This window comes from Salvelinus sp. IW2-2015, linkage group LG18 (genome assembly GCF_002910315.2).
Source record: "Salvelinus sp. IW2-2015 linkage group LG18, ASM291031v2, whole genome shotgun sequence".
Taxonomy (NCBI): Eukaryota; Metazoa; Chordata; class Actinopteri; order Salmoniformes; family Salmonidae; genus Salvelinus; species Salvelinus sp. IW2-2015.
This window is the reverse complement of record NC_036858.1, coordinates 32,486,224-32,511,565: the sequence shown is the minus strand read 5'-3', so window position 1 is coordinate 32,511,565 and position 25,342 is coordinate 32,486,224. Positions and strand designations below refer to the sequence as shown.

At 40.8% G+C, this 25,342-nt stretch overlaps 2 protein-coding genes across 2 annotated transcripts; one reads left to right on the top strand and one right to left on the bottom strand.

Annotated features, from left to right (window-relative positions):
* The first annotated feature begins 457 nt into the window (after nt 1–457).
* On the top strand, nt 458–8,705 carry LOC111978058 (adipocyte plasma membrane-associated protein). Its single transcript, XM_024007845.2, has 9 exons — nt 458–746; nt 1,482–1,598; nt 3,466–3,581; nt 3,981–4,073; nt 4,506–4,625; nt 4,863–5,037; nt 6,261–6,395; nt 7,324–7,516; nt 7,907–8,705. The coding sequence occupies exons 1-9, from the start codon at nt 655–657 to the stop codon at nt 8,114–8,116; spliced, it is 1,251 nt and encodes a 416-aa protein (XP_023863613.1). The 5' UTR covers nt 458–654; the 3' UTR covers nt 8,117–8,705.
* A 1,286-nt stretch (nt 8,706–9,991) lies between these two features.
* On the bottom strand, nt 9,992–11,906 carry LOC111978059 (cystatin-F-like). The gene is made up of 4 exons (XM_024007847.3): nt 11,771–11,906; nt 11,100–11,257; nt 10,375–10,497; nt 9,992–10,204 (listed from the first exon to the last, which is right to left on the bottom strand). The coding sequence occupies exons 1-4, from the start codon at nt 11,817–11,819 to the stop codon at nt 10,100–10,102; spliced, it is 435 nt and encodes a 144-aa protein (XP_023863615.1). The 5' UTR covers nt 11,820–11,906; the 3' UTR covers nt 9,992–10,099.
* Between the last annotated feature and the right edge of the window lie 13,436 nt (nt 11,907–25,342).

Sequence of the window (25,342 nt, the reverse complement as noted above, 5' to 3'; positions counted from 1 at the left end):
CACGCTGCTGCTACTCTCTGTTATTATCTATGCATAGCCACTTTAATAACCCTACATGCATGTACATAATTACCTCAATTACCTCTACACAAGTGCCCCCGCAGATTGACACATTGACTCTGTACCGGTACCCCCTGTCTGTATATAGCCCTGCTATTGTTATTTACTGCTGCTCTTTAATTATTTGTTTTTCTTATCTCTTAATTTTTTTTGGTAGGTATTTTCTTAAAACTGCATTGTTGGTTAAGGGCTTGTAAGTAAACAATTCACTGTAAGGTGAATTGGTGTAAATAGATACAATAGGTGTAAACCTATTGTATTCGGCGCATGTGACAAATAACATTTTATTTTATTTATCTCTGGCAATATGTCGTCTCAAAAATATCTGTAATGCACACTCCACAACAGAAGGTGGCGTTGAATATCAATGATCTAGAGACAGCAGCTGTCGCCTGACGTAGAAGAAAAAAATGCGTATTGCGAAAAAGGTGTCCACTAGGAAAGCTCGTCGTATACTGTAGATATCACTACGATATCCTGTATTTGTCTGTCTTTACAACCAATCAAATGGTCAACCTACTCATGTAGCGAGCTTCTTACTTTAAACATCATTCTTGGATAATAGAGTCATAGTAGAAGAAGTCTCATTTCAATATGAATGAGCCAGAGGGACTGCGGTTCAGGAGACTGAACAGACCACAGATCATCACAGACGAATTACAGGAACCCCAATACAAGGGAACCAGGTAAGCTATTTTACTCAGTATTGATATTAACATCAGATACTGCTTTCCTTGCTACTGTAGTATTGCATCACGCCACGATGCACAATCAACCACTGTGTATCAGACTGCATGATTCTCATTTGCGCTTCCTAGCTGATGGCAGATGTAGAGGTAAACAATCCATATCTAGGTCAGTTTTACACTCACTGACTAAAGGTAAAAGTGGATGGACTGAATATACAATTACTTTGCATTATGCATGCATGGTATGAACCAAACAGTAATAAATGGAGAGAGCATTGACCAGCATGCACTTAGTGTAGGCTATTGACAGTAAGGCCTATTCAGGTTTTTCATAGATGCGTTCCCTCTGAAAATAGATACATGTGCATTCTGTGTGTATGTTTTGAGTACTGTATTATTCACTGTTGACCAGAGTTCATGGATCTCTTCAAACACCCAATAACAAATTGATATTAAAGCTACAGTCTGGGATCTGGGAATCGGTTCAATATACCCATTGATTTTTGCAGAATGTAACTTAGGCCTATGCCTGAGGACACAACTATCGTAACTTATAACCCCAAATATAAAGGTTTAACAAGAACGTAAAGCAACAATGTATAGCTTATATCATATGCATGTCATAGACTGTCAGTCCTTGCATCTAGTGCCCTGTCTATGAATTTGAGAGAGGTAACATCTCCTCAGCTGTATAAAAAAGTGTTTAATTTATCAATGTTTTGTTTTTCCCAGTACCTATAGTGGAAAGGTATTCCGTGTGATCCTGGTGACCCTGGGAGGATGCCTGATCCTTCCATTGCTTGTAGTCTTTTTTCTGCTTGAGTCTCCTATTCACCCCGATCTGCTTAGGTGAGCTGTCAAGAATTTAAATCCTTCTCTCTTTTGTTCTCCTGGTCTTTAGAATCATGTTCACTCTAATGTCTCAGAAATGTATTGACTTCAAGGAATGTTGACATTTTTAGTCATTTAGCAGACGCTGTTATCCAGAGCAATTTACAGGAGCAATTAGGTGGTGTCAATGTAAATTGTCCGGTGGCGATTGTTATGAATTGTTCAGCAGTCTAATGGCTTCGGGGTAGAAGCTGTTGAGGAGCCTTTTAGTCCTAGACTTGACGCTCCGGTACCGCTTGCCGTGCGGTAGCAGAGAAAAAAAAGTCTATAACTTGGGTAATCTATAATTTTATGGATCCAGTTGCAGAGGGAGGTGTTTAGTCCCAGAGTCCTTAGCTTAGTGATTAGCTTCGTGGGCACTATGATGTTGAACGCTGAGCTGTAGTCGATGAACAGCATTCTCACATAGGTGTTCCTTTTGTCCGGGTGAGAAAGGCCGGTGTGGAGTGTGATTGAGATTGCGTCATCTGTGGATCTGTTGGGGCGGTATGCAAATTGGATTGGGTCTAGGGTGTCCAGGAGGATGCTGTGAGCCATGACCAGCCTTTCAAAGCACTTCATGGCTGCCGACGTGAGTGCCACGTGGCGGTAATAATTTAGSCAGGTTACCTTCGCTTCCTTGGGCACAGGGACTATGGTGGTCTGCTTGAAACATGTYAGGGAGAGGTTGAAAATGTCAGTGAAGACACTTGACAGTTGGTAAGGGGCATGCTTTGAGTACACGTCGTAGTAATCCGTCTGGCCCAGCAGCTTTGTGAATGTTGACCTGTTTAAAGATTTTGTTCATCGGCTACCGAGAGCGTTATCACAGTCATCCAGAACAGCTGGTGCTCTCGTGCATGCTTCAGTGTTGCTTGCCTTGAAGCGAGCATGAAAGGCATTTAGCTCATCTGGTTCTGTGTTACCAACTATGCGTTTGTGTCTCGTATAAAAAGAAAAAGACAAATGACGTGTTATTATATATAAAGCACTGTGCAGCTCGCGTCTGGGATTCCCTTTGTAGTCCTTAATAGTTTTCAAGCCCTGCCACATCCGACGAGCGTCAGAGCCGGTGTAGTAGGATTCAATCTTAATCCTGTATTGACGCTTTGCTTGTTTGATGGTTCATCTGAGGGCATAGCGGGATTTCTTATATGCGTCCGGATTAGTCTCCCGCTCCTTGAAAGCGGCAGCTCTAGCCTTTAGCTCGATGCGGATGTTGCCTGTAATCCATGGCTTCTGGTTGGGATATGTACGTACAGTTACTGTGGGGACGACGTCATTGATGCACTTATTGATGAAGTCGATGACCGAGGTGGTGTATTCCTCAATGCCATTGGATGAATCCCGGAACATATTCCAGACTGTGCTAGCAAAACAGTCCTGYAGTGTAGCATCTGCGTCATCGGACCACTTCCGTATTGAGCGAGTCAGCTTTACAGCAAGATACTTTTGAATCAGTCTGCATAGTCAACATTTCTGCTTACTTTTCAACTTTCTGGAAATCGGTTTGTGGAAACTATTATGTACTAGTCCTTCTCACAGATCTCACTCCACTGAATGACTAGGCCTATACTACTTGTATAACATACATATTATGTAGTATATAGTCAGTATGTAGAATGGTTTCAGTCATCCCGTATCAATAGAATTGATCATGTAGGCCTAGATGTTCTGATGCAAAGACAAAATGCTTAGCCAAACATTACTTTTTCAGTAATTGCTTAATTATTGATTGAAGAAAGAGGGATGAGGCACTCGGCTCAAAGTTTGAATGCGCGGTTGCAATTTTCCCTGAGGCGCTTTTTGATTTTGTTTCCTCATTTGTTTCCTCTTSTCTTTTCAGCCTCAATGAGCCGCCCCTTATGTCTGGCTGTTACGAGCCCAACTTTAAGCTGAGGGAGGCACAGCGGCTGTTTGAGGACCAGCTTGTTGGCCCAGAGTCTATTGCTAACTTTGGAGGTCAGTATGGGACTAGAGTATTCCAGCTGGAGTCTCGCCACATGACAATGTCTTTCATATCTTTCACCCAGTTTGTTTGGGCTTGTGTAATTTGTGGCGATTCCACAGTAACAGCAGTCTGATAGTTCAAAGCTGAGGGGGCAATGCTGGGGTAATACTGTCTGGATGGCTGTGTTGACCAATAATAGCAGATGCTTAAGTTTCCAAATCTGCACATACTCTGTGGACTTAGTGACGGACAGGTATTTGGCATGACACATTGTCACATTTGATTTGACTTGTGCTTTGCTAGTTTACCTTTGCAACGGTTGTTCTATGCTGATGTCCAACACATTGCCTTTACATTTGACCAGTTTCAACATACACATTTTGATTGTTTATCTCTCTCTCTCTCTATAGATTTGATTTACACTGGTACGGCTGATGGAAAGATAGTGAAGATTGAGGGCAAGAGCATCACTGTTATAGCCAGACTTGGCAAGCCACCCTGTGGTAAGTGAGTAAGGGACTTTGACTAACTGGTTACTCTCACATTGTGTCCATCTGATTTCATAAGCTTTCATTGCACAATGTTGTCTCTACCCTCAACATGACATGATTTAGACAAATGACCCAACAGTTCCCATTGCTCAAGACTGGAGATTCAAATGCTCATTCATAAGCAACTCTTAGCAGGTGTATTTCACTCATGCCCTTTATGGATTGTTTTTATGCTTACACAACAAGGACAGCTTAATGCACAACAGGCCTAGCATGTTGGCTCAAAACTGAAAAGACATGTCAAGAATAGACTCAAGCTCTAACCCAAGTATTTGCTCGTATTAATCAGATTAGCCTGTTCAAAATGATTGAAATAGTTGCTCCCAATAAATGATCAATTACTTTACATACCACATGTCCACTGTGTTATGTGCTTTGTTGTAGATGGATCCCGTGAACAGGAGCCTAGCTGTGGACGACCCCTGGGTATCAGAGTGGGTCCTAACGGCACCCTGTTTGTAGCTGATGCCTACCTGGGGCTGTTCAAGGTCAACCCTGTCACAGGTAAGCAGCACACACAGCAATGGCATCACAGTTCTCTATACTTTATAGGATCGATTTTAATATCAATAATGTGACAAAGACCTGTTTGTTTTTTGCAAGGTATTAAATATTTGTTTTAGATTTTCCAACAATTTCACCTTTTACTCAGTTTAATCAATTTTGTTCAATATACTATCCTCAAAATAAAAGTGCTGGATTATGCAAGTCATTTTAGTGTTTCTTTGACTCATTACAAAGGTGAGGTGACCAACCTGGTGTCGGCTGGGCAGATGGTTGGGGGCCGGAGGCTCTCCTTTGTCAATGACCTGGATGTAACGCAGGATGGGAGGAAAGTGTACTTCACCGACTCTAGCAGCAGGTGGCAGCGCAGAGACTACCTTCATCTYATCATGGAGGCCACAGCAGATGGACGGTAACTGTTACCACAGAACATATGGAGATCCTTGAGCACATTCTAATAGCAAGGTCTTGTCTACTTTGTCAAGTGTTTCTATTGATATTTGATATGCATATTGGTTCAGGGGTCTCTAACCTTTTGTAGCATGAGAGCTACTTTAAAAAAATTAAACATGTTGTGAGCTACTAATTTTTTCTAGCTTTCAATAGGCACATTCTTCTCTTCTCCTCTCCCCTGCAACTCTTCCCAGGTCCTTAGTGTACAAGAGAAAGTAGTGCACTGTTTTCTGACAATATACCTGGTACAATAATGGCTAATAGACAACAACAAAATCCCTATAAAGCCCAATAAAATCTGTAATTTTTTTATCTCCCAAATTCTGTTTTATATTTTCCCAAATTATGTACTCTCAGTTTTATTTTCTTGGTTTTAGATATTTTWGTTTTTCAATCTCAAAATGTAAATTTTGTAGAGAAACAATGAAATTGAATCTTCTGAGTCCATGTCAATGCTTAAATCACATAAGGAGACAATTTATTTTATGTCTGGAAGGATTTTGGAGTGTAATTCCACTTTAATTGCACATCTAGCCCTTTTTAATTTCTCATCTAGCGAGTGAGGAATGTGCCATCTAATGTGCCTGTCTAGCGATGGTTCTGTACTGCTGCTGCTCATTTCATGGCAAAATGTACAAATAACAGATACAAATGATATACTTACTCGTGATATACTTCTGCCAGGTAAGCTTACTTTACAGTTAACATTTAATTGAGAAGGTTTTGGGCAAAGTATTTCTGTAAATGAATTGGCAGATATTGTGTTAGGTTTGGCTTTTTAAGCCAATAGTGGCTAACCAGGGGTGGGATAATGTCAATGTTGTGTTGATTATATAGCTGGGAGCTCGCCGTGTCTGATACTTGTGATATTTGTTTATGACAGTTTGCGGTGGAACACTTGAAARTTGCATGTACTTTCAGAATTGTTTGGCGAGCTACTCATAGGTGGGCTGCGAGCTWCTGGTAGCTCGCGATCGACCTGTTGGAGACCCCTGGTATAGGGCCGTGTCATATTTGAATCTTGCATTTTCTAGAATGAAAGCTATATCCCTTACTTAAAAGCATTTGTGTTGATACATAATGCGGGTACCTTACATTTTTAAGAAATTGAACACTTTATTAAGACAACAACAATTAAGTCTGAGCGAGCTGTCCGTATGTAACCCTTTGTCTGTCTTCTAGCGTGTTGGAGTATGACACAGAGACCAAGGAGGTGACCGTGCTGATGGAGAACCTTCGTTTTGCCAACGGGATCCAGCTTTTCCCTGATGAGGAGTCTGTGCTGGTGGCTGAGACCACTATGGCTAGGATACGCAGGTACCGTAGAGTTGATCCTCCTGAGGAACACAACCATCCTTATTTAACTACTGCACTGAGTGACAAAATGCTTCCCAAAGGGGATTGAAATGTTCTTTAGTTATCTCATGTTTCATCAGATGCTAGGTTGTTGTGTTGCCGGCTTTTTGAACGTGCTCCAAGTGCGCCAACAGGTTTTTAAAAATGATTCTCTGGTTTTCATTATTTTCTCTCTCCCTTATCAAGATTTCATGAATATATGTTGCCTTTGTAATATCAAACGTTTCTAAAACCTGCCGGGAGCACAGTCGGTTCTCCCAAGACTCACATGTATAAATGATGCAAGCGCACTGTTGCCTCGGTAACAGAGCCCCTTGCCTGAGCAGAAAGACAAAATTGTCTTGTCCTTCCACTAATTTTGGAGGTGAGGGGGAATGAGTGGGAGGGAGGTGTTCATTGTTTGTTCATTTCAGCCCGTATGCTAATGCAGACAGTTAGGGGAAGTTTYTTTATTTGCTGACTGTGCAGAATGGAAATCAGTAAGTTGATTCCCTGAAAAATTCCCTTTAAAAAAAAAAAATGGTATTTTAGGTTTCCCCAGCAAGTAGATTGTCTCCCTCCCATAACTGCTTTATAATAGTCATAAGTAATGCATTTTCTTTTGGCTTTATCTATGCGGACAGTTTGCTGAGTCAAATCYCCTGCTGTTGCTAAGAGATCTGAAGCTGGCTTGTTTTTCTATAACACAGACGTCAAAGTATTGTGAAGACTGCTCGTACAGGAGTTTTGTCAAATGTTTTGAATTGTTTCCCATAATAGCTCTGTTACCTGACACACATACCATAAGCATGAGGCAAGCCATTTTAACCTTAATCTGCATGACAGAATGGACTTTCTTTCCCTCATCTCCTGAATWTCCACGACTTTGTTTCTGACTGTGTCCGTGCAGGGTCCATGTGTCAGGTCTAAATAAGGGAGGAATGGACACGTTTGTTGACAACCTTCCTGGTTTCCCTGACAACATCCGTCGCAGCTCCTCTGGAGGGTACTGGGTGGCCATGTCAGCTGTGCGGCCCAACCCTGGATTCTCCATGCTGGACTTCCTGGCCCAGAAGCCCTGGATMAAGAAGCTAATATTTAAGGTAGATGATATGACATGTGATAGCATATGGTATTATATGATATGTTGTAAAACAATATCTTTATTGTCCATTTACATGGAAGTTAATTTTAATCCACCAAAAGACTAAAGGGAGGATTGACKTGTCCTATTTACTGTGACTATAAGTCTGGTATTCATTCCTGTTGGTCTGTTTCTTGGGTGTTTTTGCATACAAGGGTTTGGGATCTTGCTAGCTGGAAATCTGCCTAACAAATTTTCGAAGGAATACATACAGTATACCTCATTCATTGTGACCATGAGACCATTTTGTTAGACTGTCTCTGTGTGATCTCTACTTCAGTCTGGTTTTGGTGATAAGACTCACCCCCCTCCCCCATCTCTCTTCATCCTTCCCCCCCTCTCCCTGCAGCTCTTCAGTCAGGACGTGCTGATGAAGTTTGTGCCTCGCTACAGTCTGGTGATAGAGCTCCAGGAGAGCGGGGCGTGCATGCGTAGCTTCCATGACCCCCACGGCATGGTGGCAGCCTACGTCAGCGAGGCACACGAGCACGACGGCCACCTCTACCTAGGCTCCTTCCGCTCCCCTTACCTCTGCAAGCTGGATCTCAGCAAGGTTTGAGCTGAGCACAGCCGCTGTCTCGGATAAAACCCATATAGTGTTGCTTTCTGATGAAAACCACTCATCTCCAAAACAGGAACTTTTCAGGAAATGGAAAAAACTGCCATATTTTCCCATTAAYATACTATTATGAAGCTATTTTKAATATATGTTCTTGGTCCTAGAGTCATGAAATGTTCAGAGTACATTGAGGGGAGTTACTGCTTTCAATACGTGTAAAAAACAAATAAAATGGAGAATAGGTTTTCATCAGACAGCAATATGTTCCACACTGTGAGACTGCTCTCTGCCTACCTAACACCTCCCTACCTAGTCTTTCCCAAAGGAGTGTTTTCCAATAACAGATACATTGGAATTGATCAGAATGGCTTAATGCTTGATGTGCTGCGTTTGCATTGCTTTTCGCCAGCTTCAGGAAAACATGGGCGAGTCGTCATTAAGTAGCTGCACTACTGAGGCACATTTGACTGGGATGCATTTGCATCCTTTCTAGTCTTATCAGCCCACAATGAACTATTAACCCTTTAACTTCTGTTGACAGGTATGATGGTGTGTTTCATTTGGAGCTCAAGTGCTTTTTTTTTTTTTTTTAACCAAGCATTCCTTGGGCCAAATTGTTTGTGCAAAAATCCCCATGTTGTAAGGTACATTGTTTTTCTGGTCTGTTGTGTTGAAATGAGGTGCAAAATGTGTTACTTTTCTTGTGTGAACCATTCAGTACTGAGCTCTCATCTCACCCCTAAATATAACTGACAATGTTATTCTTGTACTTCAGACTTAATTTTATCGGTAGAAATACAGACGTAAAGAACACTGAATCTGTATTATTTTAGGAGTACCACTTTAAACTGATTTTGTGTATATTTAGATATCCTAGACCTAGTTGATCATACTAAATGTGGTGAAAAATGAAATAAGTATGAATCATTTCCCCTGATTTTGTATATTGCACAACTGCTTTACGGAATGTCTATTTTTTGCTCAATGTGGAATGCTGCCGGCCTTCAGCTGAGCTTCCTTTGAATTAAAACAGTTTGCCTAATAATGAAAAACATGACACTTCTAGTGTRTTTATATACACTACCATAAAATATTAGCCTGCTACTGACCCACTGCATGTCTTGAGAGAAACCAGTTGGACAGGAGTAGTCTCATGTCAGTGTACACCTCAAATGTACAGTAGACATGAGCACACAAACCCTCCCCTGCCTCAGAGCCAGTGGAGCGCATCAGATCAAGGGCCTCATTAAGAGGGTGCACGGCGCGCGGCTTCAAAGAGGTTACTGAGAGCTCTGACCCCACTCAGCGAGCCTGCTCCCAGGGCTGCCCTCTGCAGGAGGGGCCCCTTCAGTGCCGCTGGCTCTCTACTCACTCAAGATCAGACGCTKCTGCACTGGTTTCATAAGAGCCTTTGAATGATGGAGGCTGTATCATACACCAGACCAGGCTTTTCAAAGGATATAGGTCACTGAGTGCTGAGGAAGAATACTATCCCAGGCCGTAAAAAGGCCCCGTGGCGCAAGCCTTCAGATGGAATCTCTAGAAGTTTAGATAGGCTTGTCGTACTTGGTGTTAAAGTCCTTGTTGAAAAGGTTTTGTTTGTGCGCGGAACAGCCATACAGATTTTCTATTCTTTCCTTCCTATGGATATGATGATCCAGTTTGGGATTTAAGGTGTTATTGATCAGAATTTATCAGTCTGCGCAGACCCTAACATGATTATAATTCATTGTATAATTTGCTAGGGATAAAGCAGTCCACCATTTTATTTGAGGATTACAAGGTTAGGTGGCTTTAGGTTGAAGCTGTATAAGTTAGCCTAAAATACATATTGGTACTCAAGACATATAGTAATTGCCATTGTTACACCATACGTTAAGGCTCAATTTTATTTCGAGAAATGAAAATGCTCAGCTATGTGATCATGTTTGGAGGGAAACGGCTTAGGAACTTCCTCAGAACATTGAAATGATGGATTGGGTTTCATGGAGAAGTTGAAGGTGGGTCAGATGGGCTGCACRAAAAATAGGTAGTCTTCATGAAGTGGAGCCAAGGCATAGTCCAAACCTCAAAGTCACAGTGGAAGGTCTGAAAGACAAATGTACTATTATAATGAATCACTCCAATGTTATTACTTTTAACTATGATCCACTTGCCAGCCAAAATTAGTGCTGATCTTCACCCAATTGCTATACATACAACATAATGTATCATATTTCAATTCAATGCACTACTTCTAAACTAAAAACGTACAATACCTGCTGCAACARACTATCTGGTTGGAACTTGCAGTTGGCCAGGTCTGGGTCTCTGTGTCCATTTTTGCGGCACACGGTCCGTGAGAGGTCTACTTCCAAAATGTATTTGAGTCCCTTTACAATCTGTAACAGAAAGCTACATTGAACTGAAGTTTGCACCTCGCTGGTGTAGTCCAACTCTATCAGGGCTGCCCAACTATATCAGGGCTGACCAACTATATCAGGGCTGCCCAACCCTCTTCCCGGAGATCTACTGTCCTGTGGGTTCAGTCAACCCTAATTTAGCATATCTGATTCAGCTAGTTAAGGTCTGGTTGAGCAGTTAATTAGTAGAATCAGGTGTGTTAAATTTGGGTTGTAATGAACCCACAGGATGGTAGATCTCCAGGAAGAGGGTTGGGCAGCCCTGAACTATATTGTGAACCATACAATATGCAAGTGTTTCACCAACTCCAGCCCTTGAGTACCCACAACAGCACACATTTGTATTGTAGCCCAGGACAAGCACACCTGATTGAAGTAATCTATTCCTCAATAAGTTGTTTATCCAAGGCTACAACATATATGTGATGTTGGACTCGAGGACCTGAGTTGGGAAACAATGCCAAATGGTATGGTTCACAATATAGTTGGACTATACCAGTGAGGCATGAACTTCAATTCAACACCATATTGAACACATTCAAAATACGACTACTTCAGTATAAAATGTCAGTCCTCCATACCTGTCCGTTGGCTTTTTCAATTGCAGATGGCTTGAAGAGAAAAGCATCATTGGTCTGATTGTTAAATGAATAGGTCCCATGAAGCACCGCTTTTAGGACGCCCTTGTCATTTGTGTTGATCTTATATGGAGCGCCAGGCACTAACCTTTGGCAACTGACTGGGGGAAAAAAAGCTAATTCAACAAATTCACTAAATGTTTGTTACGTTAGGTTTTAGGTTCTACAGGTCTTACACTTCCTATTAAACACAGAATTTGGCCAGCTTCCGCAAGACTGTACTACAACTGACAGTCAGAACTGTAGCCAAAGGCAAGTGACAATATATTTCTCATACCGATAGTCAACCAACATGAGCAGAGAAATCTGACTCTCCACAAAGAAACCAAGCCATAAGGGTCTAACGTTAACAGGATACAGCTGCATTATTTCACAAGAATAATCATTAGCGGTCATGCACTACTACTGATCAAAAGACAATTCATTATTCAACATTTTTGTGATTACAGACATTGTGTGGTTATGGTAAAGTAATTAGAATTGTTAAATTGTGGACATAAGTTGACAAAAATCCTCAAGCCTAAGAAAACCTAGATAACAAACTGGCTTCACAAACATGACATGCTACAGGAACTAAACACAGACAATTTCATCCTATTAAAATAAGATCTTACCAATTGAGCACAAGCCAGAGAAGAGCAGAAGCATGTAACTCAGCCCCATGCCTGTTGGAGATTTCTCAACACTGTTCTGTTTACTTTACTTCCTGTTAGGCAACACTTCCACGTGTTGCAGACTAGCAAAATGTACCATGGGCGTTACTTCCACAAGACAATCAATTAACTGGCAGGTGCAGCCAATAGAGAAAACTGAACAAACTAGTTTGATAATTTCAATATCTTTTGATTGACATTCTCTAGTCTTTTTGCAACAGAACGTTATTTTCATTAATTGTGTTACATGGAAAGGTGGTGCTTTACTTATATTTAATCAGTACATAAAATAAAAGAACCACAACCAATTTTGAATTGGCCTTAAATTGGTTTAAAGCTCCCTTTGAACAGTCTTGTGTAATAGCATAATTTGTATGTTTAGACAGGCAGCCCAATTCTGATCTTTTTTCCACTAATTGATCTTTTGACCAATCGCATCAGATCTTTTTCAGATCTGATTGGTGAAAAGACCAATTAGTTGGCCTCCCGAGTGGCGCAGCAGTCAAAGGCACTGCAATGCTTAAGGCGTCACTACAGATACGCAACCGCGAGACCCTTGACGACGCACGGGTTAGGGGAGGGTTTTGCCGGCCGGGATGTCCTTGTCCCATCGCGCTCTAGCGACTCCTGTGGCGGGCCGGGCGCATTTCGCCAGTTATATGGTGTTCTCAGACACGTCTCATGTCTCTCGACCTTCGCCTCTCCCGATATCCAATTGGATATCACAAAAAATAAAACATAAATACCAAAGAACAGAAGAAGAACAGTGCTGCTTGTGTAAACGTAAAAGTGCTTTTTAAAATAATGATGTCTGTGGAAAGTGGCAATACAAAATAATAAAACATTAATAATAAAAAGGCTTCTAATCATCCACAAGAAACCAAAGTAGGCTTTGAGAAAACAGTAAAAGTGACTAAATTCATGACATGTAGTCATAAAACACTACTCTATGGGCTACTCATACTGTAGATATACTGTACATTGTTTGTAGTACCAATTACCACCAGCAGCTGGTAGACATAGCTCGCTTTTCCAATAGCTTTGTCTGCATTGAATTGACAAAATMATTTCTTATTTTACACAAGGAGGTAGAAATACAGATGTGAATTATTAATACATTTTGGGAAACGTCATGGAGTTGTAGAGATCTCAACTAGAGAACGTTGATGATTACACTGACTGGGGGAATCAGTTTAGGCCATGTCAGAGTGACCTGAATCGAGACATTTTTGGAAACTATACTCTGTGGATAAATCTTTGCATGGAAACTGAACATTTACTCTGTCCTCAGACTAACAACCCTGTTTTGAGAGACCAAACTGCACTCCTCAAAACATCTGATGAACTTTTATTTCACTTTTGTCTTGTCTGTAAAGAAGTGCATTGCACTTTCAGTATGTAAACGTAACATCAAGTTAATTATAATGCTCAACTCATAATCATTTAAAGCAACTGGTTTACTGGTCCCACATCCCATAAATGGGATAAAGCCAGAAGTGGGAAACTGTACACATTTTGTCATCTCTGTCAAATTTGGTCTTCATTGGCTGTATACTCACTGTCTCTTTATTCACTGTCACATCACTTGACCATGAATTGCATTCTGGTTTTGACATCTTTCTGCATAAAAAAATCAGCTCTCTGAAAAAGGTCAGTAGACGTTCTACTTCAGAGGAGAGAGATGGTTGAACCTCTGTCATCAAAGTCCCTCCCCATCTGTCGTTGCTCGCTCACTGACAGAGAACTTTATCTTATTTTAGTTTTTCACAGCTTCCCCCTCTAGGGAAAATCCTGTTTTTCACTCTTCATGTTGGCAGAAACTGGTCTTTGGATTTCAATGACTTACTTAGTATCTCACAATGATAAGTCAATCAGACACATGAAATATCCTCAAATTTAACCATGTGGTTCTTTAACCAAGGATGCTACCTTTCCAACAACTCAGTTTGTCAAATGTAAGCACTGTTATTGTGAAGTGGAAATGTGTAGGAGCAACAATGGCAACAGCCGCTAAATGGTAGACCACACCGAGTGCTGAAGCTCGTAGTGCGTAAAAATCAGCTGTCCTCAGTTGCAACACTCACTACCGAGTTCCAAACTGCCTCTGGAATCAATATCAGCACAAGAACTGTTCGTCGGGAGCTTCAAGAATTGGGTTTCCATGGCCTAGCAGCCTCACACAAGCCTAAGATCACCATGCGTAATGCCAAGCGTTGACTGGAGTGGTGTAAAACTCGCCACCATTGGACTCTGGAGCAGTGGAAACGCGTTCTCTGGAGTGAGGAATCACGCTTCACCATCTGGCAGTCCGACGGACGAATCTGGGTTTGGCGGATGCCAGGAGAATACTACCTGCCCAAATGCATAGTGCCAACTGTAAAGCTTGGTGGAGGAGGAATAATGTTCTTGGGCTGTTTTTCATGGTTCGAGCTAGTTCCAGTGAAGGGAAATCTTAACGCTACAGCATACAATGACATTCTAGAATCTAGACAATTCTGTGTTTCAAACTTTGTGGCAACATTTTGGGGAAGCCCCTTTCCTGTTTCAGCATGATAATGACCCGTGCACAAAGCAAGGTCCATACAGAAATGGTTTTTCGAGATCAGTGTGGAAGAACTTGACTTACCTGCACAGAGCCCTGACCTCAACCCCAGCGAACACCTTTGGGATGAATTGGAACGCCGACTGCGAGCCATGCTTAATTGCCCACATATTTTTGGGCATTTTTGGCCATGTCTTCAACATGRAATAGATTTTTGTCATTCAGATCTATAAAAAACAAGGTGAGAAACCATGATAGATATTGACTTTGTAATGTTTACCTTGATGTGTGATAGAATATACAGTCAGGCCCAGAAGTATTGGCACCCTTGATAAAGATGAGCCAAAAATACTGTATAAAATTAATAATACAAACACTAAGCTAATGCAATTTTTTTTTWAATTATATTATTTTATACTAATACAATTGCTCAGAGTAAGAGATTTTTTTTATCGAGTAGTCATCTCTTTTCCCCAAAAGATAGGGGTCAAAATTATTTGCACCCCTTTTTCCAATACCTTTCAATACCTCACCTTCCGAAAATAACAGCACTGAGCCTTTAATTTTTTTTTTTAATGAGATTGGAGAACACATTTGGAGGGATCTTAGACCCTTACAGAATGTACAGAATCTTTCCAGATTCTTGATATCCTTCGTCTGCGCTTATGGACTGCCTTCTTCAATTCAAACCACAGGTTTTCAATGGGGTTCAAGTCCAGGGAATGAGATGACCATTGCAAAATGTTGATTTTATGGTCAATTAACCATTTCTTTGTAGATTTTGATGTGTGCTTTGGGTTATTGTCTTGCTGGAAGATCCACTTGTGGCCTAGTTTCAGCCTCCTGGCAGAGGCAACCAGTTTTTGGGCTAAAATGGTCTGTTACTGGGTAAAGTTGAAGATGCCGTCAGCCTTAAAAACTGCTACAGTAACATGATGCAAATGGGGTTGTCAAGTATACTGTATTGATTTGTGGGACTTTTAGAGGCCAATATTGTTGCAAGAGGTAAGCAATCAGATAGACTGAGTGGTTCCTGCCATTTTGATGGAGTGCTCTAAATTTATCTCAGCCCAACAATGTGACCATTCGTTCTGAGCTCATGTTGCTTTTGCAGGAGGATTCCGTTTGAAAGGGAAAGGTTGTTTTTATATCTCAAAGTGTCTGTTGTTTAATTATTACTTGATTTCCTTGGTAGCCAGAGAGCCATGTGCAGCTTGGGGATGTACATTTGTAGGTACCACTTTATATTAAGGTCCCTTAATAAAGCTTTATAAATAGTTTGTAAAGAGTTTACTTGCCATTTATTAATCATTATTCCTATGTTTGTAAATGTCAATAAGCAATCTTTAAATAGTAATKTATGCATTTATGAACACTATTTTAAATGGTTTATTAATGATTTATAAGATAATGAATAAGGTGTTTGAGCATAGTAGGTTCACAATTTGTGTAAATGATAAATTAATAATAATGTATTACTAATGTACTTATAAACCAGTGATAAAGGAGTTATTGTCAACTCATAAGATTATTTATAAGGCATTTGTTAATGGTTGATTAATGGTTTGACCATATGCATATTTATCAATATATTTATATACGTCATGAATGGGATATTTAATACTTGTTAATGAGTGCATTTGTAAATGTGACTAAATGCACATACTAATACATCAGTTGATGATTAATGTAGCACCTTATAAACCATTTACTGATTRTTTTTAAGAAATATGGCCTTGTGTCTTGTCATTCTGTTACCAAAAACCTACATATATTTAAGATATTTTCTTATTTCACAGAAGTAATAGTAAAGGTAGACCTACCAATTATAGTGTTTTAACTGATAAGAATTTTGTTTCTGAATTATTAAGTGGTTAAAATTCAGAATTCTGTTGCCAAATTGGTAACAGAATGACTGCTTTGAATTGGCTACGATGGGGAATCATAGTAGTGACAAGCCACAGTTGGGTCACCTGCTACTGTCCTCACCTTCTACTGGCATACTGTTATGTTCAGCTCATAACTGTTTTCCTTCTCTTTCTGTCATCTGGTGGTCAATGGGAAAACCATTTGGACAACCCCTAACTCTCTCAGTCTTCTCTATATCTAGTTAATGTTACCTCTCCCGGCTCATGGGTATTACTGACACATACCCATAAGCCCCCTCTCTTTCCATTTACTGTAACCAGCATCCTTACCCCTGAGCCCCGACCGACACCGGACATCCATGAACGTTGAAAAATAGTTGAAATTCAGTCCGCCCTGGCCTTGATTTTCAAAGTACATAGGCGTAGGTTTTGGGTCCGGTCCGGCCATGATTTGGCCTAAACATAGACGTCCATGATTGGTTCAGATTTGGTCCAGTCCAGACAGTCGAGTACAGTACTGTATAGCACACTAGAGTATAATGTACTGTTTTGCACTATACTGTACTGTACTAAACTCTACTGTACTGTTACTCTACTGTACTGTATTCTACTCTACTGTACTGTGATGTACTGTGATATCCAAACTTGAAACATACACGTCTGTGATTGGTTCAGGTTTGGTCCAACCAAATTTTGTCTTGTTTGGGGGTGGAGATTATTAAAATAATAGCCCGTGTGTAGGATAATACCCAAATATACAAAGAAGGATATTGCACCATAAAGAGAAGGACATTCATATCCATAATTATGCATTTCCAAAGGATAATGTGTGAGTGATATAATATGTAGGAGTGACCCTCCAAGTTGGTTAGAATGATAAAAATGGCGATTATTTTCTGAGCCAGCCTTATATAAACAGATATGTGCCTTTTGAAATCATGTCCAATCAATTGAATTTACCACAGGTGTACTCCAATCATGTTGTAGAAATATCGCAAGGAGGATCAATGTAAACAGGATGCACCTGAGCTCAATTTCGAGTCTCATAGCAAAGGGTCTGAACACTTATGTAAATATATACACGCCTGCTCCCGCTCTTCCCCCCTGGCGCTCGAGGGTGCCAGGCTCTCCAGCATTGCGCACTCCTGCCACACCTGCTTTTCCCCGCCACACGCATCAGCATATTATTGGAATCACCTGGACTCAATCACCTGTTTATTACCTCCCCTATATTTGTCAGTTCCCCATCTCTGTTCCACGCTGCTGCATTGATTGTCATATGTCCTTGTATACCCGTGTGCTGACGCTGTGCCTGTCTTGTTTCATGTCTGTTCCATATTAAATGTTGACTCCCCGTACCTGCTTCTCATCTCCGGCGTGGGTCCTTACACAGTGTTACATTACAGCCTTATGTTTTTCATTCCTGTTTTYTATTTAGTATAAATTAGCAAAAAATTCTAAAAACAAGTTTTCGCTATGGTCCACCCTGTTACTTCATTTGGCACTTAATAGTAAGTGCCTATTAAGTGCCAAATGTAAGTGCCTATTAATAAGTGCCAAATGAAGTAACAGGGTGGACCATAGCAGTGTTGATGATTTCATCTTAAATCAGCCATAAATCCCCATGTGACAGGAGGAATGGAAGCTTGTTGTGTGCAACAGGGAGGGGAAATTGAATGCAAGTTAAACCAAAAAAAAATGAAATTGTGAAAACCTTTCTAGCCTGTCTATCTATGTGTAACAGATGTGTTATGCTCGACCCGCTCAGTTTTCCACCACAAAATGGCCACACTATGATTTGACTATTATACGTTCAATGTTTCTTTTGAAAAAAGTATTTGAAAAGGAACCGTTAAAAAACATTAAAACGAGAGTTAAGAGTCTATTGACGCACCCGTCAGTTTAAACTAGAGATATCAGGTATTTTGCATGGACTGCGTCTCAATCGACCGCATACGCATATGTCGGCCTTCTGCATCTGCGGTGGAAGGTGGCCTAGCAACAACGTTGTTTGTCAGACCATGAGACATCCCAAAAATCGGTCTTCTCACAAAAACTTTGGTAGTTTCCCCCACAAGTGTCATGGGACTCACCTGAAGGTAACCCATACAAACAAATGGAAGTGTGGAGGAAGTTTTTTGCCAACAAAAATAAGGGGTTAAATATGTGTCCGAAAAACTGAAATATTTCCTGAGCTTTCTTATATCGCCTATAGGACAGACTCTTCAAAACCTTATTCCTTATGATACATTTGTTGACTGTCTTTTTGGTCGTTTATGAATGTGTTATTCAATGCGTTTGTATGGGCTATAGTAGTAAATATTTTTTTATACCTAAAAGGGTCCTAAAATTATAAATCAAATACGTAGCTAAAGGATCCATGGTATGGATCCTTTACCATCTAAAAACAATTTCATGTTATCTTAGACCCCCCCCCCCCCTTATCCCAAGGCTGAGAGTTTTAGAGGTTAAAAGTAGGGCCAGGTTTTTTTTACCTTAAAATGAATCACATGAAATAAATAATAATCTTCAGGAATTACTTTGTCAAAGCAACAAAATAACTAAGGCTTTACAATGATGGTGTAAACTTAGATACATTTCTGGAAGTTGCAGAGGATGCACAGAGGGACATGTCAAAATGATGGATTTTGGCACTTTAGCAAGTCTTTATTCATTTAAAAAATCTGATGTATTGAATTTTCCATGTGGTCTATATTAAAGGGCACTTCATTCAATATAACAGGCTTTTAACCCTTGTGTAGTCTTAACATTTGGTATACTCCCCTTGTCCTAAGGGTAAAAAATTACCCGCTTTCACTAAACCCCTAATATAAAGCAGCTTAATTGAATTTTAAACTGTCACGTCCTGACCTTAGTTCCTTTTTTATGTCTCTATTTTGGTTTGGTCAGGGCGTGAGTTGGGGTGGGCATTCTATGTTTTGTTCTATGTTTTGTACTTCTATGTGTTTGGCCTGGTATGGTTCCCAATCAGAGGCAGCTGTCAATCGTTGTCTCTGATTGAGAACCATACTTAGGTAGCCTGTTCCCACCTGTGTTTGTGGGTAGTTGTTTTCTGTCTCTGTGTCTGCACCAGACAGAACTGTTTCGTGTTGGTCTATTTTTGTTTTAGTGTTCTGAGTTAAAATGAATATTAACATGGACACTTACCACGCTGCACCTTGGTCCTCTTCTCCTTCTCCCGACGACGTTCGTTACATAAACCCCAAATATATTTTGCATAAAGAAACAACCTGTCGTTCATCACAAACTTTGTGAAAAACTTGGTTTTCCCGCTTCACAATGCAAAAAGATTGCGTTTAATCAGTGGACACCACTCGTTTTTATTACAACACACCTGTCAAAATTGTTTTCTTTACTAAAGTAGAGGTTTATTTTTATTATTGCTAAAGGTACTGCATAGATGTAAACATAAATTTTTTAGCAGAGATAGCACTTATATATACTGTACAATGAGGAACTCAACTACAAAGTACTAGTCTTCTCCCATTTTTTTAACCATTACCCCCACACAGTAAGGTATATAAACAACAACAATAAATAAGAATAAAATAAGATAATAGATACAAAAGAAAAACGTGAAGAACATAAATCATTCAACTCTAATTAGCACAAGTAGGACAGTATGCAAGTGTGTGTTCATGGACTTTGCAGATGTATTTCGCACATGTGCAGCACATAGTATTTGTTTTACAGTCCTTCTTTGGGGGGCAGAATTAGCATCTCCTCCTCTTGCCTGCCCCAGCTGCAGCCTCAGGTGGATCAGGACAAGATTCAGCCCCCTGAACAGCTTTCACAAGCACTGCAGAGGCTACTGTGCGGGGGACGAGCTCACTTCTTTGAATGTGTGGGGTTACAAGTGCCTTTCCCAGCTGCTCCAGGAACACCCTCTTCTTGTTCCGCTTATCAGGCATCCAGGTAGAGTTCTTGTTCCATATCACGAAGGCATTGTATGAGAACACATTAATGATGTTATGGAAGATGACCAGGGGCCAGCGGGCAGTCATTCTCCTGCAGCTGTAAGTTCCAATCACCTTGTCCAGGTTGTCCATGCCTCCTTTGTTGTTGTAGTTCAGGATGATGGCTGGCTTCCTGTCCTCACGGTCACTGATCTCAGCCGTTTTGTGCAGTGTGCTCAGGAGGACCACATTCTTGGTCCTCTTTGGGAGGTAAGAAACTAGTGGTGGTGGGGGTGAAGGAAAACTTTGAGAAGGCCTCTCTTCCCCTTTTGCGAGGAGTGCAGGGGGGAGCTCAGGCTTGTTCTTTCTAACTGTGCTTTCCTCTTCAGGAGCTGCTGGCTGAGTTTATAAGAGGTGAAGAAATTGTCACACGTGACATTGTGCCCCCTCAGTCCATCTGTCACATCAAGCACAACCCGCATCCCCTGGTTCTTCTCCGGGCCTCCACTGGTCAGCTTCGCTGTGTAGACTTGCTTCTTCCAAGTGTAGCTTGATTGTGTGTCACAGGCCACCCATATCTTGATGCCACACTTTGCTGGCTTGCTGGGCATATACTGCCGGAAAGGACAGCAACCTTTTGACAAAAGAGATTACTATCAGTAATTAGTATCAGCGTCACAGAAAACACTCACATAAATCAACGATATTACAGCAATACATAATACAATTAACAGTGAAAATACCTTACATTACAGATATGAAAATAAAAATGTACCTCTGAATGGAACCAGTTGCTCATCCACTGTTACTTCAGGCCCAGGGTTGTAGAGGTATGGCAGACGCTCCACCCACTTCTCCCAGACCTCTCTTATGGCCGCCAGTTTGTCTCCCACACGTCTTGACTCACGGTTATCAAATTGTAGCATTCTTGAGAAAGCGTGAAAGACTTTCAGTGGCATCGTGGCACGGAAAATCGCCCTTCCACTCTCTGCATCCCAGAGACTACATGTAGCCTCGCCTCGGGACTTATACACACCAGCGAAGATTAGCAGCCCTATGTAGGCACACAGGTCACTCTCATCCATTCTTTTACAGTTGACTCCATATTTACAGAAACCCTACAAATTTGTCATCTCCAGGATGATTTTTTCGATGGCTGGTGTGATGAACATGTAGAATGTTGCGGTGATGTCCTGGGCATGGGCAACTGCATGTCTTGTGGGCCCTGGGGTCATCCTTATGACATTTTGTGCTGCCACCCTGCCCTGGTTGTTATATGGTGACAAGGACCATGTTATTTTGCTGTTCTTTGACAAAAATGTCTCTTAGCGGGGGATTTCTTCTTCATCTGAATGTAACGGATGTGAAATGGCTAGCTAGTTAGCGGGTACGCGCTASTAGCGTTTCAATCAGTTACGTCACTTGCTCTGAAACCTAGAAGTAGTGTTGCTCCTTGCTCTGCAAGGGCCGCGGCTTTTGTGGAGCGATGGGTAACGACGCTTCGTGGGTGTCAGTTGTTGATGTGTGCAGAGGGTCCCTGGTTCGCGCCCGTGTCGGGGCGAGGGGACGGTTTAAAGTTATACTGTTACATGAAGATGATGCATCATGCTCTGGGTTGTATTCTTCCCCATCTTCTTCTTCAGATACCTCCTCCTCTTCTAAATCATTGTTCTCTTGTTCCTCGTGGACATCTGAAAAAATCTGATCTACGACCTGTTGGGCTCTGAAACGTGCACTCATGGCTTCAGCAAAGAGAACTGGGGGGACTATCATCTGCAGCACCTTTATAGCCTCTAACTGCATTCCCCATTAGTAAACAACGCTTTCAAGAAATGTTTATTTTGTCTGAAATAGTTTTTATTTTGTCTGTGAACTTGAGTCATGTGTGGGGTCGTGGAGGGGAGATGCTGCACATGCACAAGTTCAATCAATAGCACCCATAATCTCAATTTCTCATTGTGTATGTGTCTTTGTGGCGTGTAAATGATTTTATAACTGCCGGGTCAAAAATGACTCTAAGACAATCTTTGTACCCTGGTGGTGTACAGCTTTCATGGAAATATGAACAAAAGCGATGTTTCACTTTTTTGTTTTTTTTGTTGGGGTCACTAGGAAAAGCCATCAAATTTCAAGTTGAAAAAATATCATTTAGGTGGTTTTATCCAAGGGTTAAAATTCAATATTTGTGCACAATTTCTACTTAAAATATTAAAGGGATGCAAAAGGCACTCATTTCGTGGAATGACCCTTCTCTTGAGCATATCAAGTGGATGGATGTAACTGTATGTAGGTTTATTTGGTTTTGTGTACTCTATTGTCTATCCTTGGTGTGAACGTCTTCTGTTACTTCACATATGTTGAATTACATAACCTAATTGCAAGGGCTTTTTCAACCCTTCAGTGGTGCAATTTTTACTTTCAAAGTGTGTTGTATGATGACCCACAAACGGGTCATCATACAGTGCTAAATGGCAACTATCTGGATGACTATTTTAAAAGTAATAAAGGGTGTTTGTGGTTTTCCAGAGATATGAGCATTACACAATACAGCTAGTCATCCAGTCTGGAGGCGTGTAATGCATTTTGTTATGAATTGCCTCTTGCTCCCATCCTGCTTTTCCAAGGACATCTGTCCACAGGTATAATGTGATGTTCAGAGATAAGGCGATGCTCTCTAAGTAACGTTTATTCAGTCACTTCCAGTCATTTCACATGCTCGATGATAGAAACTCATGCAGGCACAAATCAAAACAAGGCTTTAGCCCAACTAATGTTATGTATATACCCATTAAAACAGATAGCATCTGTCACTCTTTGTCCTGCCTTTGCTTTGCCTTGCAATACGACAGCTTGGAGGAGGCGAGGAAAACATACAAATTCCTGTATTTTTTGCAGTATTTAGTGGAAATGTATTTTATATAATGAGTTTTTGCCACATCTTCACAACTTTTAAAAATAGAAATAGCAGAGGCATGTTTCTTAACGGTTTAAACCAGGTCATGTCATTATTCTGTTAAACTGAATGTAACCTAGCAACAGCTCCCAAAGTGGATGCATTTTTATTCCCCAGTCTAGGTCCTCCAAACTCAAACCTGTTCATCACCACATCACCAATGATAGCAGTGCTGTGTGACTGTTAACTGCATACTAATTTAAATCAGATTTAGTTCAATATAAACCTATACAATATGTAATGTATGCAAAGAGGGAAGGATGAAAAGCAAGAGCGGTCTTAACCGAAGTGGACTCATAGTCGTACATACAGTCGATGAAGTGAAAACAGGTAAGGTATATAGAGGCATTAGTGCAGACTGATTGAGAATGGAATGCCTACATTGCTCTTCCCGTAGACTGAGGCTTTGTGACAGACGACTGCCAGGCATGGATCATTGCAACCGGTTTAGGGAACAGAACTGAAAAAGAATGACATTTTTCGAGGAACAGAATCAGAACCGGGAACGAAAGTGATCTATACCGTTCCAGAAAATAACTTTTATTTTAAAAGCTTGGGGACTGGTAAATAACGCTCTTTTACATTCTTTGCATTTTTTTCCCATGTAAACAACTAGCTATATCTTGCCTGCGCCAAGGCGTGTTGCTCTATCCGCACTGATTGGTGAAGTAATTTAATGTCGAGCTAAATGTAAAAAAAGATCTATACTAAACAAAAATATAAACGCAACATGCAACAATTACAAATATTTTACTGAGTTACAGTTCATATAAGGAAGTCAGTCAATTGAAATATATTCATTAGGCCCAATCTAAGGATTTCACATGACTGGGATTACAGATATGCATCTGTTGGTCACAGATACCTTAAAAAAAGGTAGGGGGCATGGATCAGAAAACCAGTCATTATCTGGTGTGACTACCATTTGCCCCATGCATCACGACACATCTCCTTCGCATAGATTTCATTGTGGCCTGTGGAATGTGGTTCCACTCCTCTTCAATGGCTTGGATCTGGTCACGGTATCTCGGTGCATTCATAGTGCCATCAATAAAATGCAATTGTGTTTGTTGTCCATAGTTTATGGCTGCCCATACCATAACCCCACCGCCACCATGGGGAACTTTGTTCACAACATTGACATCACCAAACCTCTCACCCACACAATACCATACACACGGTCTGCGATTGTGAGGTCGGTTGGACGTACTGACAAATTCTCTAAACAATGTTGGAGGCGGCTTATGGTAGAGAAATTAACATAAAATGATCTGGCAACAGCTCTGGTGGACATTCCTGCAGTCAGCATGCCAATTGCACGCTTCCTCAAAACTTGAGACAGCTCTGGCATTGTGTTGTGTGACAAAACTGCTAATTTTAAAGTGGCCTTCAGTGTCCCAAGCACAAGATKCACCTGTGTAATGATCATGCTGTTTAATCAGCTTCCTAATATGTGACACCTGTCAGGTGAATGGATTATCTTGGCAAAGGATAAATGCTCACTAACAGGGATGTAATTTTTGTGTACAAAATTGGAGAAAAACAAGCTTTTTTGTGCATATGGAACATTTCAGGGATCTTTGATTTCAGCTCATGAAACATGGGACCAACACTTTACATGTTGCGTTTATGTTTTGTGTATTTCAGAGGTTTCACAAGGAACTGAAAGGAACAATATAAACCGTTAACTTCGTACCTTGCTGCTATGAAAGGGAAGATATCCTGAAAATATATCCACTCCATATCCTGATGGTCAGGGTACATGGGTCATGCTTTAATTGTTCATTAGCTTCAGAGTAATGTAAATAAATAGGCTACTGCTTCACATGTTATTCGAATGCTGTGGATGTAATTTTAGACATTGACTTCATTGTTATTCACCATAGCTTTGAGTAATGCATGCATGTAACCCCATACATACAGGAAAGTGCATAAGCCACTGTGTGGGTTGCATCACCACCATAAGAAGCACTCTAAGCTCTGTAACCCATGGCTCTGCCTTTGGCATACATACTTGTTTACTTTACTAAATGGCAAAACTATGTCCAGCAAACACATTTGTTAGAAGCATTACTGAGAGTTGAATTAAGAATGCTAGGGATTGAAATTGCACATTTTGTCACGGCCGTCGTAAGGAGGAGACCAAGGTGCAGCGTGGTAAGCGTACATTCTTCTTTATTTAAAGAACGAACACTGAACAAAACGAACAAAATAACAAAACGAACCGTGAAGCTAATATGGATAGTGCAGACA